Source organism: Megalobrama amblycephala, linkage group LG13, assembly GCF_018812025.1.
Source record: "Megalobrama amblycephala isolate DHTTF-2021 linkage group LG13, ASM1881202v1, whole genome shotgun sequence".
Classification (NCBI taxonomy): Eukaryota; Metazoa; Chordata; class Actinopteri; order Cypriniformes; family Xenocyprididae; genus Megalobrama; species Megalobrama amblycephala.
This window is the reverse complement of record NC_063056.1, coordinates 26,818,562-26,835,748: the sequence shown is the minus strand read 5'-3', so window position 1 is coordinate 26,835,748 and position 17,187 is coordinate 26,818,562. Positions and strand designations below refer to the sequence as shown.

Genomic DNA, 17,187 nt, shown 5'->3' with positions numbered 1-17,187 from the left:
CAATCTCCTAAAAACACATTCGGATTTGCTTATAAGATTGCGAGACTTCAAAGGGTTTTATAACACACAGCCCCCACCTGAGACATCATCCACTGCTTCATTCATTTGACTTTTCATGTGTTAGTACATTACATTTCTCACTAGCTGTTCACTGAGTGACTCAAAAGAGCATCCAGTGACTAATGATAAACAATTAAAATCTTCCCGTTAGAAAGACTGAATGAACACACTGAATGAATACAAACTCTGTTTTTGCAGGAAATGCCAACAGATCAGATAGTGTGTGCTAAAATTTCTTGCATGCTCACAGGGGTCATAACCTCTGTTAATAAATGTTGTTCAGTTGACATTTTTATACCCCTTTGGGACTTGAAAAAAGGTTTAAAGTACATTTTACCCATTAAAAACTTACAGATACAGGTTTCCTGAGTTCCCCTTTCCGGAAGAACTACTAGTCTGATGCCAAGGTCAGAACATTGACTATACGTGCTACATTTTGTGATGCACTATATCATTGTTACTATAAAACTGAATTTCCTGTTGTTGACAAATTAAGCTGTGGCGTTCATAGGAGACTCAGGTTTGAGTCTGGCCAGAATCATGTATATTGTTTGTAGAGAACAGAAAAACAATTTAGTAGATTACTGTTACATACATCATCTGAGTAGTTCAATCATGGTTGAAGAAAGCATGGTGAATCAGCAAATCAACAATGATATCATACTCTAAACATTTCCTGCTGTCCCTCATCTCTCTACCCTTCTCCTTCACTCATTCCCAGTCATGCATTCTGTGTGTAATTATACTAAATCTGTTAGTCCGCACACGATTAAACACATTTAAGCCTTGAGCAGCACCTTGAGGCATTTCATATCTGAATCACAGAGTGCAGCACAAATCATGCTCAGTTGACACAATATGCCATCACACAGACAGGTACAAAGTCACTAAATAGAACCACCACACTCACTCTAACTGATCCTTGGTGGTAGAAGAAGCTTCTAGCATCTATTTGATATACTGAGACCATCACAACTTTCAAAAAAATACTGAAGATACAACTTTTCTGTAAGCACTTAAAGGAATAGTTTACTCAAAAATTTAATTTCTCAACAAATGTCAACATTTCCTCACCCTCATGTCGTTATAAACCTTTATGACTAGAAAAAAAGATATAAAAAAATGTTAGGGTCCAAACATCATTGGACACCAATAACTTTCATTAAAAAGCACTGAGATATTATATTGTTTTCTTTTGGGTTCTGGCAAAAGTCAGAAGGGCATAAAAAAAAATTCAGATTCTGTCTGGGCCTACCAATAAAAATAAAACATCTTTTTTCCCATGCTAATTTGCAGTTATATCCTGTTATAGCTTCTGCATGACTCTTGTTGTACTCTTGAAATTCAATTGTGGCACTGGTATAATTATGGGCTCATGATAAAAGGTTTTTCCTCATTTGTAAGTCACAAATTTGGCCTCTAACCTCAATGTCACATCTAGGAATCAGTTGGTATGGAAACAATGTCAATTGAGGTTAAGCAGATTTTAAAATGACCTCATCTAGAACATCTCAGAAGCACTGGACACATATTACCATGAGGACAGATGCCCAATTAGATGCAGACTGTTCTAACAAAACAAAAAACAAGCCACTCACCTCTTCCATCATCCTTGATCTTGTGTAGGAGTTCGGAATAGTTAACAGGTCCTTTGTTCTCCTCGAATACCAGGTCCATGGTTGTGATGTTTTCCTCATGCATCTCCGTGTATAGACCCTCCAGGGCGAAGTAGCATGCCCTTTCGCCCATTTTGGTGTCACTGAACATCAGCAGGGTGTGTTGGTGCCACCCGAAATGTCTGTAGAGGTGGAGGGCGTACTCACCCAGTTTCTTGTGTGTGGGGCCCGTGTTGGTGATGGAGGTGTACATTTCCATGTGCAGGAAAGCTACAGCAGGTGCCCCTGCCGTGATCATTGGAAGGCCCCAATGAGCAGTGAACAGCCCAACTGGGGAGGAGGTATAGTCGCAGCCGGGTCCTATGAAGGCCCACGGGTTGTGTTCGAACTTCAGGTCCACGGCCATTAGGGGGGCAATGGACTCGGAGCAGATACCTTCCCCATCCTCGCTGTTTGCAAAGATGTGGCGAAGGTGGTGCCGGGGCAGCAGTGTGGGGTCGTCATTGACTCGAGCGATGGCGCGGTCCAGAGCGGGTCCCACGCGGGGCCATGCCCAGGGGTAGGATGTATTGTGTTGAGGGAGTATGACAGCCAGTATGATGTCATCAGTGTGGATTCTTGGTATGCGAGACCCTTGGTGTCGGTTGGTCTTGGTCCAGGTCAGCAGTGTCCCACAGCACAGCAGCAGCAAAAGCAGCAGAAATGATCTGCCTTCACCAAACCAGAGACTCATATCACTGCAGCTCACACTTCCAACTGATCAGGAACACTACACACACATGCACACACACACAGGTTTATCATATGAGTTTCAAATATGTATATAAAAAATACTTGAGAATTGAAAGTTATTTTTTGGAGAATTTTCAGTTTCACTGACCCATACTATCTATATTTGGGCCAGAAAGGCTGCTGTAACCTAAATATACTAATCTTGTTGTCCAGAATAGTTTTTGTACCTAGTCTTCCACCTTGGTTTTCAAGGATGAGGGCATATCATGCAACCTGTCTGTGCTGCTGTTTGGCTAATTTGGCTAGCTTCTACCTAGTGAGAGATGAATTTGAGCCAACATATGCCATTTTGTTACATTCTGTACAGCTCAGGTGATTCATTGCAGAACTGAGCCACCATGAGCAAAGATGACAGATTTCTAATAATGTACTTCAGGGGGGTCTTGCGCCAACCAAGCAACTGTCATTGAGATGAATGGGAATGCTTAAAGATTCCTAGTAACACTTTTCAATAAGGTTCCATTAGATTCAATTGTCAACAATAATTTTAATATTTATTAATAGAGGTTAAATACACTGCCCAGCCAAAAAGATTCATCAGGCTCAAATTGTGAAAGAATGGTTGGGAGGGAGCATGAAGAATCATTTTCCCCACATAAATTGGCACCTCTGAGCTCAGACCTTAAATTCATTAAAAGTCTTTGGGATGTATTGGAGTAGACTTCAGAGAGTGCTTGACTGTTGCACTGTCAATACAAGATCTCAAGATTCATGACCAAATATTGATGCCCCTATTGATGGAAATAAATGTTGTGATGTTATTTCCATCAAAAGGTGCATCGATTTTTGGTCAAGATCTTGTAAGATCTAGTCATCTTGTATTAACAATGCAAGAGTCAAGCACTCTGTAAAGTCAACTCCAGCACATCCCAAAGACTTCTGGACTCAGAGGTGCCAATTCATGTGTGAAAATGAATCTTCATGCTCCCTCCTAACCATTCTTTCACAATTTGAGCCTGATGAATCTTGACATTGTCATCTGGGAATATGGCCATGATTCCTACATGGTTGTTTAAGAAATGAAAAGCTAAACACTCCATCAATTAGGGTTAGAAGAACCGTTGCCAAACATATAACATTGCTAGAAACATAATAATCACTGTAATTATGATCCATTCATAGATTCTTAAGCATTTGCCTGTTTAAATTCAAACAGAAATCAGAAATACCTGAATGCACCCTGAAAATATTAAAAATACACTTCATTCACCATATTAAATAAAACTGTTAATTTTGAGTACATCATACTTGGGTTAAAGTATCTTTTTTATAATGTAAAAAAAAGATCACACTACTAACACTTTTAATGAATAAAAAGTCAATATCACACCTCTGTACAGAAACATTATGTAAAATAAAAAACAGAATAAAACATCTGTGCCAACCCTATTTTATTTTGAATTCTGAGAACATTTCTATAAACCATGGCATCCATTGTTCCTGTGGTTATGAAGACTTATTTTTAGTTTTGCTAAGGTGGAAGAGAAAGCATCAGAGAATTTATTTGGGGAAGCTGAAACCAAGAGAGGTCAAGAAAATAAATCAAAGACAGCACATATAATTTAAGAGCTAAACTATTCTATGCTGTTTAAAGAAAAAGGATGACAGTTATGTTCTGTGGTAGAAAATCATATGACCATAACTGAACCACTTCCCATTAACAGATGAATGACCCAGCTTTCCCCTTTTGTGTACCCACATCTTCACACTCAGTAATTGTAACTTAAAATCTCTGAATCTCTGAAAAAAATTCAACCTGAAGACAAAGAATACAACATCAGAACTTCAGTAATACATTCATTCCCCATAGAAAACATGTATCAGCTATTCTCAAATGGTGGATTGCAAAAAAAAAAAAAGCATTGAAGAGCAATAATACAATGCCATTAATGCATTTTGGAATGGATAGCTTCACATTTCTGTTGTTCACAGCAAAGGTTGTGCATCTAACTCCATGATGTTTTGGCACAAATTCATCTGTCACTTGGTAGAAGCTAACCAAATGAATCAGATGCCAACACGGACATGGTGAGTGACATGCCCTCTTACTTAAATACTGACTAAGGTGAAAGACTACGGTATAAGAAAATACAACCAAACTAAATTTCGCACTCTGGTGGGTCACCACACGTCCAGTGTAAAATCTGAGTCCTGAAGCAAAACCAGTTGAGAACCACTGATCTAAATGTAATGACAAATCATATATTGTGGAAAAAATGGTCAACTAAACTTTCTAACACAGTAGAACTCCAAACAGGCTGAACAGAAAACTTACCTTACCTTTTATACATGGTGTCTTCTGGTCTCCTCAACATGAGCTGGTACAAACCCGTGACAGTCCATTCAGCACAGCACAAAACACATCCCTGCCTCTGTGAAACTCATCCCCGCAGGCTGACTGTGTGTCATTCAGAGTGCCAAGAGCAGCAGTGATTTTCTCAAATCACATTACCTCACAGAGCTCCACCTCATCTCTGTGTCGAGCTGCATTCTCTGCCATGCTCCAGGGTTCTGAGGGTATTAATGCCTCTCAGCTGCAGTTACTGCCGGAAGAAAGAGAGAGAGTGACAGAGTATGTGTGTGTGTGTGTGTGAGAGAGAGAGAGGGGGGAAGATCAGCCCTGATGTGTTTTAATGCATCTCTTCTGTTTCAGCAGGGTAAAGATTCACCCTTTGGTCAGAAAGCACTTCCAAATGCTCCCAGCTATTAAAAAAAAAAAAAAAACAACTATGTAAACACTACTCTAATTTCGAGCCAAAGGAAATCAATGGGATCAAAATACATTAGATTAGCTTCTACTGTGCATTGAGTAACCATAGCTGAATATTACCTATAAGAAACAAGAGGTCAAGGTTTGGCTAGTTAGCATGACCTAGTTATCTCCTGCTGGTATGGAAATGTAGGGAAAAAATATTTCTCCATTAGCGACTGTTGATTAGTGATTGACAATGTTAAAAAAAGTAGATTTAACATTAAACACAGGGTTTTTGAAACAAACGTTTTTGAAAAAAGTCTCTTATGCTCAACAAGTCTGCATTTGTTTGATCAAAAATACAGTAAAAACAGAAATATTGTAAAAAATGACTACAATTTAAAATGTATGTTAATATATTATAATATGTAATTTATTCCTGTGATGGTAAAGCTACATTTTTAGCAGTTATTACTCCAGTCTTCAGTGACAAAGGATCTTTCAGAAATCATTCTAATAAGCTGATTAAAAGAGTACAGTTGAAAATTCATCTTTGCCATCACAGGAATAAATTTTAGAAAATAGAAAATAGTTCAATTGTAATAATAATTCACAATGTCACTGTATGAATACTAGGCTGAAAGTGGTGGTGGATATGACCAGGCAGTGAGGTTACAAAGGTTTAAACACTGTTGTCAGCTGATATCCCTTCACTGTCATTTGTTGAAGAGGTACCAAGTAACCCTCACGAGAGGCAGGTCAGAGCAGTTTCCAGCTGCCAGAGCAAGATCTGACCCCTATGGGTCAATAACAAGCTCTATCTGCTTGCCACACATTTTGAGTTCAACCTCTACTAACCTCCTTCAGTGGTTTGTGTGTCTGTGGAGCTTCATAGTGTCTCATTGGTTTTTGTAAGCTGACATTATGTGTGTTGCTTATGAGAGATTCTTTTTTTGAGCTTTCAGTCACCACGGTGTTCCAGCACGATTCTGACATTTATATTCAAAGCCAGCCATTACGTTTTTTTTTTTTTCAAGGAATGTCCACATAATAGTCATGAGCACTGAGGTATGATATGCCTGTCACAGATTTTAATGTCAATTACGGGTAAGAGGTTACATCACATCTCTTTCACTTTTCTTTTCTTGTTGTAATACATTTACATTGTTGCGTATAGATAAATTAATTAAAATGGTGATATAATTCTTTATTGCAGTGATTCCCAACCAGGAGTAGACCTCTCGATGAAGAGGTACATGAGCATTACAGATGGGGTTACATTAAAAAAAAGATTAGGAAACACTGCTTTAGATCCAGGTGATGTTAAAACTGAACTCAGATCAGTGTTCAGTCAGTTCTAGATTTGTCCTTTGCCCCCCCCCCTTCAGAGAGCCCCGGGACGGTCAGATGGATAGAATTACCAAAACAGGATGCAACACAATAGCGTCTCCATCTCTTTCTCTCTCCCAACATTTCCCTTTTTAAAACTCTATCACCATATTTCATTCCTTTATAACCAACCCTAATTTAAGGAAAGCAGAAAAAGAGACAGAAAAAGGCAGGGAAAGTGAGATTGTTCATGTCTAGCACACAGCAGACAGGAAGCAGTAATTGACCAACAATGCAGCTGTCAAATGTTTCAAACACACATTCACCACAGAGCTGTTCTTGTGCTTTTTACCATTGCGTACACTCACCTCAAACTGCAATCATTGCTGGTTCTAAAGCAGGACACTGGCTCCTGGCACTCTTCCTTTATCTCTCTCTTTCTCATTCTGGGGAACAGCAAGTGATAGCAGCTGAACATGCTTGTGGGATTCTGCTGCACGTAGGAAAAATTATAAAAGTATAAACACTGTGCATTAACACTGTATGTGATGATTTTTACATGCACTGGTGTGACTCAGATATAGTATAGATTAGCAAAGTGTTTTGTTTATTTATTTTTAAAAATTTCATCAGCACAAAGACTGAACCCTAGTTTGTTAATCAGATCTGCCTCACTCAAAAAAGGCTAATGAATGACATTCCTTTTTCAAGCAGCATGACTTATTACATGTGGATGGCTAATTAGTAAAAACAGTTTTTAGCACAAACATTTGAAATTGACTCTACAGCATGCCAGTTATCAAGAAGTACAATTTAATTATAGTCTATTCTGTTACCATGGCATTAAACTTCCAGGTACGTGCTAGAGGGGGCTTTGTGGTCAACTGCTATCCAAGTACTGTGTGTTCAGAGAGACTAATGCACAGGAACAACTAAAGAGTCATTTTAGGTCTTACAAGCATGGAGGAGGAGATGAGTACGTAAGAACAAGAGAACTAGTGTCACATACTTTTCGGAGCTGACTCAAACAACAGTAAAATAACCGTTATAATAATCATCAGTTGACACTGCAAGCACTATATCAATTTAGGCCAGGGAATCTAAGGACATGGGCCTCATTCTCGTACAGTCAAACGAAAAATTATTCAGACATTTTTGATATATTTTTACTAGTAGGTGCAGGACACTATAGTTAATTTATATAAGTGAGGATAGCAAAATAAAGTCAATTGTGACATATACCCAAAAATTCTTCATACAGTGGACTACCAGTAAAACCGATAAAAATTTGGAACCAAAAATTATTCAGAGACTTTGACCTGACCATGTTTTGCTTAAGTGTTACCTGACATAATTAAGATTAATTTTTTTCTGACACAGTTTAACTCTGAGATCTTGTCATATTTTATTACCTTTTTTTAACCATGATATAATGAATAATAGTGAATAAACTGTAATAATGAAATGTTCATGGTGTCTAAATAATAATTGGTTTGACTGTATAATTATGTAGTTTTTGTATTTATGGGTGCAGAAAAAGTTCTAACACAAAATATCAGCAGAATTCTACAGATGAACTTTTGTTCTATCCTTAGTTCTATTGTTTGATGTATCCAGAGTCTGAATTTTTAAAAATTAGAGTGTAACACATGCCCGCAAATACCAATTTTCTAAAATGTTTTTTTTATATATATATATATATATAAATAGAACAAAACTACACAATCATGTTTCAAACCGCTCATTTCGACAAATTACTTGCTCCTAAGGCCACCAGCACCGTGATTTGTTTTCCTAAATATTATCACAAATATAATGTGAACCACTTATGTGAACTTATTGATGAATCATGATTTCTTGGCATTCTAACATACTCCAATTACTATTTCTGTTATATAAAGAAACAGCAAAAAATACAGTGTAGCATGCCATTTCAAAATCAGCCCTATTATTCTAAAGTATGATGGGAACATTGAGGAGGAAATAAAAGTTAAAAAGCCAGGAAGCATTGGCAACCTTTCTGAGGTGGAGAAAATGGCCAATTTTACCTGTAGGTGTTCCCAAAAAGGTTGAATTTATCGTTGATTACAGCTCTCACATCTTTCTAGCAGCAGCACTGATGTGGTCAGCACAGAGTTTGACTGTCTTAGAGAGCCATTCTGAAAAACTACCTTGCTTCTGCCCACACCATTTGTGCGCACACACAATGAGTTTTGTGCTTTGAAAACACTGTTTCTAATGCCACACCCGTAAGTCAGCATATCTTGTGCATGGAATTTTATAGAAAACATTTCTAAAAGAATTGTAAAACATAAAAACTTCTACCACAGAGTAAAAAAAAGGGGGTTATAAATGACCTACCCACCATGGAGATGGTGATAGCAATCAAGCTAAAGTGACACCCCTGATCATGTAATCTTAGTCCTGATTCTTTGTCTTCACACACCTTGCACAGCGGTCAAACGGGGGCCAAAGGGGAGACAGCCTGTGTCATTCTACGAAGTTGCTTTCATCTCTGACCTCATCTCCTGCTGAATGTAGCGCTGTTGGCAGGAATGCCATGGCAACCCTTCTCTGGTCCTCAGAGTGGCATATTACAGTCCAAGTGTCTGAACACAAGAGATCAGGGAAGAAGGGAGGTGGGTGGCAGCTCACCAGCCAAACAGACTCCTGCTAAGAGCCAACACATGATGGTGCCCCAAAACAATAAAAAAAAAAAATAAAGTGTCACAGAACACAATACAGGTTTGACATGAAAGCTTTTGCCCATTTCCAACTGAGAAGAGGCTGAACTGGTAAACAGTGTCTTAAATGGCACAGCAAAAATGATTTATGCACAGAAGTTACCACCATCTGAAAAAGTTGACTTTTCATGATCACTCTCCTTCTATAACAGAGTGGCAATGTAAAACATGCGTGTTTAATAATTTAAGAAAACAATTAATATTGTAAAACTGGGAGTCTGTAAACAAACAACAAAAGAAGCTTTGAAACCTATAACTCTGTACGATTGCAATATAAATCACACAAAAGTACATTTACTCTGAATCCATGAATGAACACCGACAGCCTCCCCAGGGTGAGCTTGGGCTTGATGAAGATCATATGGCTTGACAAAGAAAATTGGATTTGGACCACATAGTGTGTCTGGATGTTTAAACAAAGTCCAACAGATAAGGAAAGATATAGAAAACAGTGTGATCTGACATGTTTTTTATATAGTCAATGTTTCAGCCAACAGCTTGAAGCATCAAAACCATTTGGAAGGTGCGAGGGGGGCACAGACAGAACCGAAGCTATGGGGTAATGGCTCAAGAGACGCTTCAAAATACAGATTTGTTTAAATTCCTATGGAAGCAGGGAAATAAAGGGGTTGTGGTGTCCTAATTTTGAAGGAAAATGAAGGTCCGGGCATTCAGAGCCCGATTCTTTGATCAAAGAGGCGACAGTGATACGAGGGGAGGCAGATCCTTCACTAATCAATTTCAACAGTAGCGTAACTGTAATACATAACTCATTCTTTTTGCTTTAATATCTCATAAAGTGCAGTTACACATGTGATTCTGATATATGATGTAGCTAGCGACAGCAATGTGGACCATGGAATAGCTACTGAAATGCTCAAACTTTTGTGGGAGGTTTCTTCTTAAATCAAACCTGGATTTTGGGATGTTTAAACTACAGAAGACTATAAACACCTAGCACCCCCTGCTGGGCAAACATATAGCATTTACCAAGATTATCTTCAAGCACCAATTTAAGTTAAAAAAAAAAAAAAGAAGAAAAATAATAATAATTTTACATTTACATTTCCTGACAAGAACAAAACTAATTAACACATACAACATAAGAGCATTTTTTTTCCTCACCAGTATATTTCCACCAGAGACTAAATATATGGGCTGCCATTTATCTGGACCTGTGTGAAGTTGCAAGAGTGCTAAAAAAACACCCTTATCCTCCTGTGGCACTGGCAGAAACTCTGGATAGTGGTTCGAGTGCAGTAGGATTCTGAGGTTGAGTCATCTGATGCTTCTATAATCCAGGGTATCACACACTATAAGGAAAAGGATAAACATGATCCAACTGAAGTATTCTCAAAACATCTTTCCCCAGGTTCTCTTATATAAAAGCACTGATCTACGAAATGACAGCATGAAAGGACACAGTTTTGGGGAAAATGGATTTCTAAAGAGAGGCCAACTCATTTGTTTCCACAGCAACAGGAGACTGCGCAAACAAATCTGTGGTCTTCCACTGGTCCATCGTTTCTCAGCAGCACATGGCAGGAAAGAACTACAGAATATAGGAGAGAAAGCAGAACGGAAATTGTTTTATATAATTAGTGGCTGCAGCAGATGTGTTTTGATTAATGACTTACCCTTGCTCTGGGATTTTCAAAATAATCAGCTTTGGTTCATATATAACTGCGAAAGAACAAGAAAAATCACAAAGCAAATTGTGTTATAAACACGGACATGCGAGTGAAGGGTTGCCGTTTTCCTTTTATGAGAATTTTGTACACCAGCATCTATAAAAAGTAAAATTAAAAAAAAATAAATCTAAGAAAAATTAAGCCAGAGACAAAGATAGCAATTTCCAAACATCTTTTATTAAAGAATAGGAAAACCTACTATCACCACAGGGTGAATGTTTAAACATGAACTTTTCTCTTTTTAATCACCACCTGTAATTCTTCAATATATATCTATATGTGTAGAATTTTACATATGGTAATCAAATCAGAATGATACAAAACACTTGTGAAAAACAAAAGATGGCTGACATGTAGCTCTTTCAAACCAGTTATAACCCAAACAAGTCTGATTGTCAGCTTCAATGAAATGTTATCATATTGTCTTGTATGAATCTTGATACTTCACAACCAAAAATAGAAAAACGGATGTCTGCTATTAAACACATGTGTTTCTCATTGCGAACTGCTTATAAAATATTTACTAGCATAGCTTTAACTGAGAAGTGATTCATGTCCATCCATTCCAAGCATTCAATGGAACTGCTTACCAAATAAAGTGCTATTGAAACGATTTTCTCAGAAACAATATTTTCTAGAAAGTCTTTGGCAAGCTTTTAATTCTTTCTTGCTCGGTAGGACTACAGGAAATATAATGATCGTTTAATTAGAGTAACAAACTGGAAGTCAAAGGTTTCTAAGCAGCAGAGCTCTGAGGGACGCAGCAACTATACACAATTAGTTCAGGTCTGCTGGAGTCAATCAATAAGGACAAATAACCCTGTAACAGAGCAGTCTATCTGCAAGTTAGATTACATGCTTCATTTGTTAGGGTTAAACTAAAGAAGATACAGTGGAGCTTAACTTTTGTCTCAGGTCATCACACCATGTCCTCCAAATCAACCTGAGCCATATATGCATCCAGCTCTGCATCTAGATGGCTCTTGCTCATGGACATGTACTCATCCAGTTGTTCATCCAACTGTTCCCGAGAAGGGACCTGATGTCTGTTGAATCTGGCCCGGCTGCACCCTGAATACGCCCCCCTGACAGACATGAAACGACCACCACCTGTGCACAAAGGATAAGAGTTTATAGCTGAGGGAATGTTATGAATGAAAACATTTGCATGTACTGAATCTACTGTAACTGCACCACTTCAGTGAGTTGAAGAATAACATGATATTTTATACAAAAAAAAAAAAAAAAAAGTCTTTTTGAGAGAAACATCTGCCATCTGGTAGCTTTTTAGGACTTAGAGCTGTTGAGCAGAGCAAAAATTATTAAATCAAGAAATTAATTTATCTGCAACAGTAGAAAAGAAATGGAACAGAGCCCATGTGTCTTAAGTGTTTCCATAACCAGGTAAATTGCTGCAATATTTTCTGCTTATCTGAAGCTTGTTGCTCACTGAATGCAGCGAACGTGTAAACAGCCAAAAAGCAGATGGAATTACATGCATATATTCAAATAAATATGCAAGCAAAAGTAATGAATAGTGAATGTTGTTGGCTTAACTGCAGGAAATTGCTTCTGATATCATTATGGAAATCAGAAGAATTTGTTAAACTAGTGTAAATTAGTGTATGGAGGAACCAAATTATGCTTGACCTTTTGAGAATGTTTTAAATCACTGTACTAATAAAACACAAAGTAACTAATAACTCAAAATGTCCTGCCCATAAAGTCATAAACCCATAATATTAACATATTACCACCCAGATTTACACATCAACAACACTTGATAAGCTCATCAGAAACATGGCCTGTTCAGTTACAGAGAGGTTATGCTGGAGAGATACTTTTATTATCTAAACAACTGAAGAACTAGTAAGAACAGTAAAATATGATAAAGTTTGCCAAACCTTGTGCTGTTCCTGGATGTAGCACCTGCCGCTCTGCATTTCCTTCTGAAGAATCCAAACATTAGGAAACAGTTGCTTAAGTTCATTTTTTAACAAATTCCCAAATCATTGCAGTCTGATATTAACAATTCCAGTGTAAAATGGAGTAATGGCATTGTCAGGATGTTATTTTCCTGTGGCATGAAAGTAATTAGTCAAGTAACACATTTTAAAGACATAAAGATGATGGCATGTTTGCATACTTTCTGAGCCAAGCATTGAGATGAATGGGAATGCTAATAGATACAGGTATTATCCACCTTATTTTTAAAGGCGTCATATAATGCCACTTTTACAAGAACTAAAATAAGTCTCTGATGTCCCCAGAGTGTGTATGTCAAGTTTTAGCTCAAAATACCCCACAGATAATTTTTTATAGCATGTTAAATTTGTCACTTTTTGAGGGTGAGAAAAAACGCTCTGTTTTTGTGTGTCCCTTTAAATACAAATGAGCTACAAAGGGGGAGGAGTTTCAAGAGCTCCTGTTAGCAGCATTGATTACCTCATGCAGACTCATTGAAAATGTCAGAAACTGTTCACCCTTTTATGTTCAAATCAGAGTCGGACAATGATGGAGAGACTCAAGAAGAAGTGACAACATGTAGAATGCAACGGGACGTTAGTTGATGAATTTATGTAGCTGATCTCAAGTTAACTATCTTAAAGTTTTTGAGTGCATATTCTGTCATGATAATCTATAAATCGCTTGTGTGGGAACTGTTGTAAGATCCTACAGAGCCAGAAGATAGGTATAGTTTAGTTTAATTACGGTTATAATTTGTCAAGTTGTCATTTTGCTTTTATGACATGCTATTGCATTTGTGTTACATACTGTATTGCAATAACATGGCCTCACCCCTTTGTTGTGTTCTCGGGGGCAGGGTTTATGTAAATTTTAGTGTTAGTGTTGTCACCAATCCGGAAAGAAGCTCGTTGTAGTCCCTACCAGCTGTTTGTTGTAGTCCTTAAATAGAGAATTCTTTAAAAGAAAATATCTCCCTTTGCATTGAACTTTGAGCATCGTAACTTTGTGTATCTTTCACTGCCTGTGATATCCCACCATCCTGTGCATCTGATTCCATGAAGCTTGAGCAAAAAATAAATATGGCATCTGGCAAGTTGCAGTTGGTGGTCAGTTTATGTGTAGATGTACATTTTTCACTAACATATTCCAATTTTGATGTCATTTCTAGCTAGAAATTACAATTGCAGTAATTAAATATTTGCTTAGTTATCATCAAAACTCTATTTTGTTGTACATTATTAAACCTTTTATGATGCCTCAGAAGCCTGTCAGTTTTTCGTGAGGTGCCTTTGCGTGCAAACGCTGCCTGCAAAGTCACTGCCTGAGAGGGAAGCGAGGCAACAAGTCAGCTGCCAAAGCTTTCGGACGCAGCCCTTGTTCTCACCTGTCCTTCTAATGGCTCCTCCACCTCTGGTTCTCATTGCTCCAGTCAAATTGATTATGCCTCCACGCTTCTGCTGGACACACCCCTTCTGAACACCTAGACTGTTGACTACACCTTGCTGTGTACTCATGTCTGCACACAAAAACACACATGCATGTACTTGCGATATATAATATAATGCTGGTGTCTCTCTCACTTACTCTGTCACTCACTTTTCCTTGTGTAAAATCCCTTGACCAGTCCTCTTCTGCCTCCTCCTCCTCTCATTTGCCCCTGCAATCCCACCATGCCTACTCTTCCCAAGGGATGGCCGAGCCTCGCCTTCACGCTCACTTTGCACAGTTGATTATTTATATTCTGCAGAGAGGAAGAGTCACAAAAACTATTTAGTCTACAATCAGAGATCACCAGCTCCGATAGTTTTGTCAAACAGAATGTGTCTGACAGATACATTATGCAGGGCGGCCAGCACTGAAGGTCTGTTGGCCATCTCCAGAGCCAGCCGCTGGTTCTTCAGCGAGGCTGCAGTCTGCTGTTTCACTGCGGCAGTGATGTCCATCACATCTGTTGGCTGATGCTTCAGCAAACTGCTGAAGCTACAGGAAGGAGAAAAACAAGACAGAGAATTACACCACAACAGAGTATTATAGTGACACTCAAGCTCACTGTAAACAAATGTATTTCTTGACAGTATTTCGACTAAACTAAATCTCACCGGTCATGCAGAGAGACAGTGCATGTGCTGTTCAGAATGATCTTTTGGGGATCCAGAGGATTCATTTTCACATCCAGTTTGCGTTGTAAACGTCAGACTCAGTCAAAACATATGCTAAAAAAGTAGAATGTGAAGTCAAAATAGAGTTGACATCTATCTTTAACCTACACAGTCCTAATTCTAAGTGTGCATACCAGAATTGTCTGTGCTAGTTTAGCACAACTGATTTACATGAAACAAAACTTAGCAAACATTTGAACGTGCAAAATTCAACAGAAATGTCGCATGTTTTAATAAGTAAGCTATATAAAAAAAATCGCGTTTATTGAATTCCCACCATTCAAGTTAGCATCGATGCACGCGCACAGCACTCAGTGTTATTAGAGTGGATTTAGTCGGATGTTTTCTGCCAGGTGTGCAGAGTTTGGTACCGTGATTCACACGCCGTTACGGTCCGGCTGATTGTGAATGTTATACCGCCATCTATCGGACAGCACATGGACACCACATTCTCTGTGTCAGAGAATGGTTCACCCAAAAATGAAAATTCTGTCATCATTTACTCACCCTCAAGTTGATCCAAACCTGTATGAATTTCTTTCTTTTGCTGAACACAAAAGAAGACATTTTTGAAGAATGTCGGTAACCAAACATTTGATTGACTTCCATTGTATTTTGTTTCTCTCCATACTATTGAAGTCAATGGGGCCCATCAATTGTTTGATTACCCATATTTTTCAAAATATATCTTCTTTTGTGTTCAGCAAAAGAAGGAAATTCATACAAGTTTGGAACAACTTGTGGGTGAGTAAATGAAAGAATTTTCTTTTTTTTTAATTTTTAAAAATGATCTGGATAATATTTACTCTGTATAGGCCTACTTTGTATAAAGTTAACTGTTTTCTATTCTCCTATCCACTTTTAGAGTAATAGATGTATAAACATTTATTTATTTATCATATTTAATTCACATTTATTTGTGTTTTACAATAAATAAGAAAATATGACTGAAAAGCCAAAGTTATATGGCTAAAGCTTTTTTTTTCTTACAGTTAAAAACTACTTTCGATTTAATAAAATAAACGAACTGCGTTATAGCCTAGACATATATAAAAAATAAAATCAATTAGGTCAACAGCCCTTTACAATTTGACTACATTTTATAAAACCTTGAGAGTTCTTTTTTTTGAAAATCCATAGTATTCCAAGCTTCCTTCAAATTAACGGCCTAGCCAGTCATCTGACCGACCATTAAAGGGATAATTCACCCAAAAATGAAAATTCTGTCATCATTTACTCACACTCAAGTTGTTCCAAACCTGTATGAATTTCTGTATTTTGCTGAACACAAAAGAAGACATTTTTGAAGAATGTCGGTAACCAAACATTTGATTGACTTCCATAGTATTTTTTTTCTCTCCATACTATTGAAGTCAATGGGGCCCATCAATTGTTTGGGTGCCCATATTTTTCAAAATATCTTATTTTGTGTTCAGTAAATAATGACAGAATCTTTTTTTTTTTAATTATTAAAAATTATCTGGATAATATTTACTTTGTATAGGCCTACTTTGTATAAAGTTAGCAGTTTTCTGTTTTCCTATCCACTTTTAGAGAAATATTAGAAACTTTTTTTTTTTTTTTTTTAATAGCCTAGGTCAACAGTCCTATAGAATTTGACCACATTTTATAAAACCTTGGGAGTCCTTTTTTCAAAAACGGGATCCATCCTTCTTTCAGATTAATGGCCTAGCTACTCATCTGACCGACCAGGACCCAACCATTGGCACGAATGGTCTCTATACACGATCAACTTTGCTCGCGATGCTTTTGAGAAACGCAGCCCAGGTAAACCAGCTGAGCTCAGCCTGGGCAGCCTAGTGAGATCATCAAGACCAGCAAGCCATCTTAAGCTGGTTTAAAGTGTTTGTTTCTTTTGTTAGTTAATTAACAGGATTAGTCTATTTCTGTTACTTATTTCACCTTTAACGTTAGCTACATGCGTTCAACTTTAGAACGATTTCGAGCAGCGATAAAAAAAGATTTCTCGTTGTTGTTTTTTCAGAAATTTTGTCTTTTGACCGTTTGTGTCTGTTTCAGTTTTAGATTTCAGTTTTATTGTGCCTTATTTTTTGACAAATAACTACGTTGTATCGTCAGGGGAGTTACCTCAGTTTCAGACTCTCTCTCTCTCTC

The 17,187-nt window shown here is 37.7% G+C and overlaps 2 protein-coding genes across 6 annotated transcripts in view; both read right to left on the bottom strand.

Annotated features, from left to right (window-relative positions):
- Window positions 1–6,877, bottom strand: part of npr1b (natriuretic peptide receptor 1b) — a 50,183-nt gene extending 43,306 nt beyond the window's left edge. The window contains exons 1-3 of one of the 3 annotated variants that reach the window (XM_048153317.1): window positions 6,858–6,877; window positions 4,749–5,011; window positions 1,659–2,445 (exon numbers count right to left, since the gene is read on the bottom strand). In XM_048153317.1, coding sequence (XP_048009274.1) covers window positions 1,659–2,409 — 751 coding nt within the window. In that variant the 5' untranslated portion in view covers window positions 2,410–2,445; window positions 4,749–5,011; window positions 6,858–6,877. Of the gene's footprint in view, window positions 1–1,658; window positions 2,446–4,743; window positions 5,113–6,857 lie in introns of those variants that run through there. The other 2 variants (XM_048153318.1, XM_048153316.1) reach the window with 2 other exon arrangements.
- Window positions 6,878–11,081: 4,204 nt separating this feature from the next.
- chtopb (chromatin target of PRMT1b) lies at window positions 11,082–17,179 on the bottom strand. 3 transcript variants are annotated; one of them, XM_048153349.1, is made up of 7 exons: window positions 17,161–17,179; window positions 14,992–15,105; window positions 14,728–14,872; window positions 14,489–14,633; window positions 14,277–14,408; window positions 12,829–12,873; window positions 11,082–12,034 (listed from the first exon to the last, which is right to left on the bottom strand). In XM_048153349.1, the coding sequence occupies exons 2-7, from the start codon at window positions 15,054–15,056 to the stop codon at window positions 11,844–11,846; spliced, it is 723 nt and encodes a 240-aa protein (XP_048009306.1). In that variant the 5' UTR covers window positions 15,057–15,105; window positions 17,161–17,179; the 3' UTR covers window positions 11,082–11,843. The 3 variants fall into 3 exon arrangements, with proteins under 3 accessions (XP_048009306.1, XP_048009304.1, XP_048009305.1); XM_048153347.1 differs by lacking the exon at window positions 17,161–17,179 and adding an exon at window positions 15,329–15,484; XM_048153348.1 differs by lacking the exon at window positions 17,161–17,179 and adding an exon at window positions 15,186–15,316.
- Window positions 17,180–17,187: the final 8 nt, after the last annotated feature.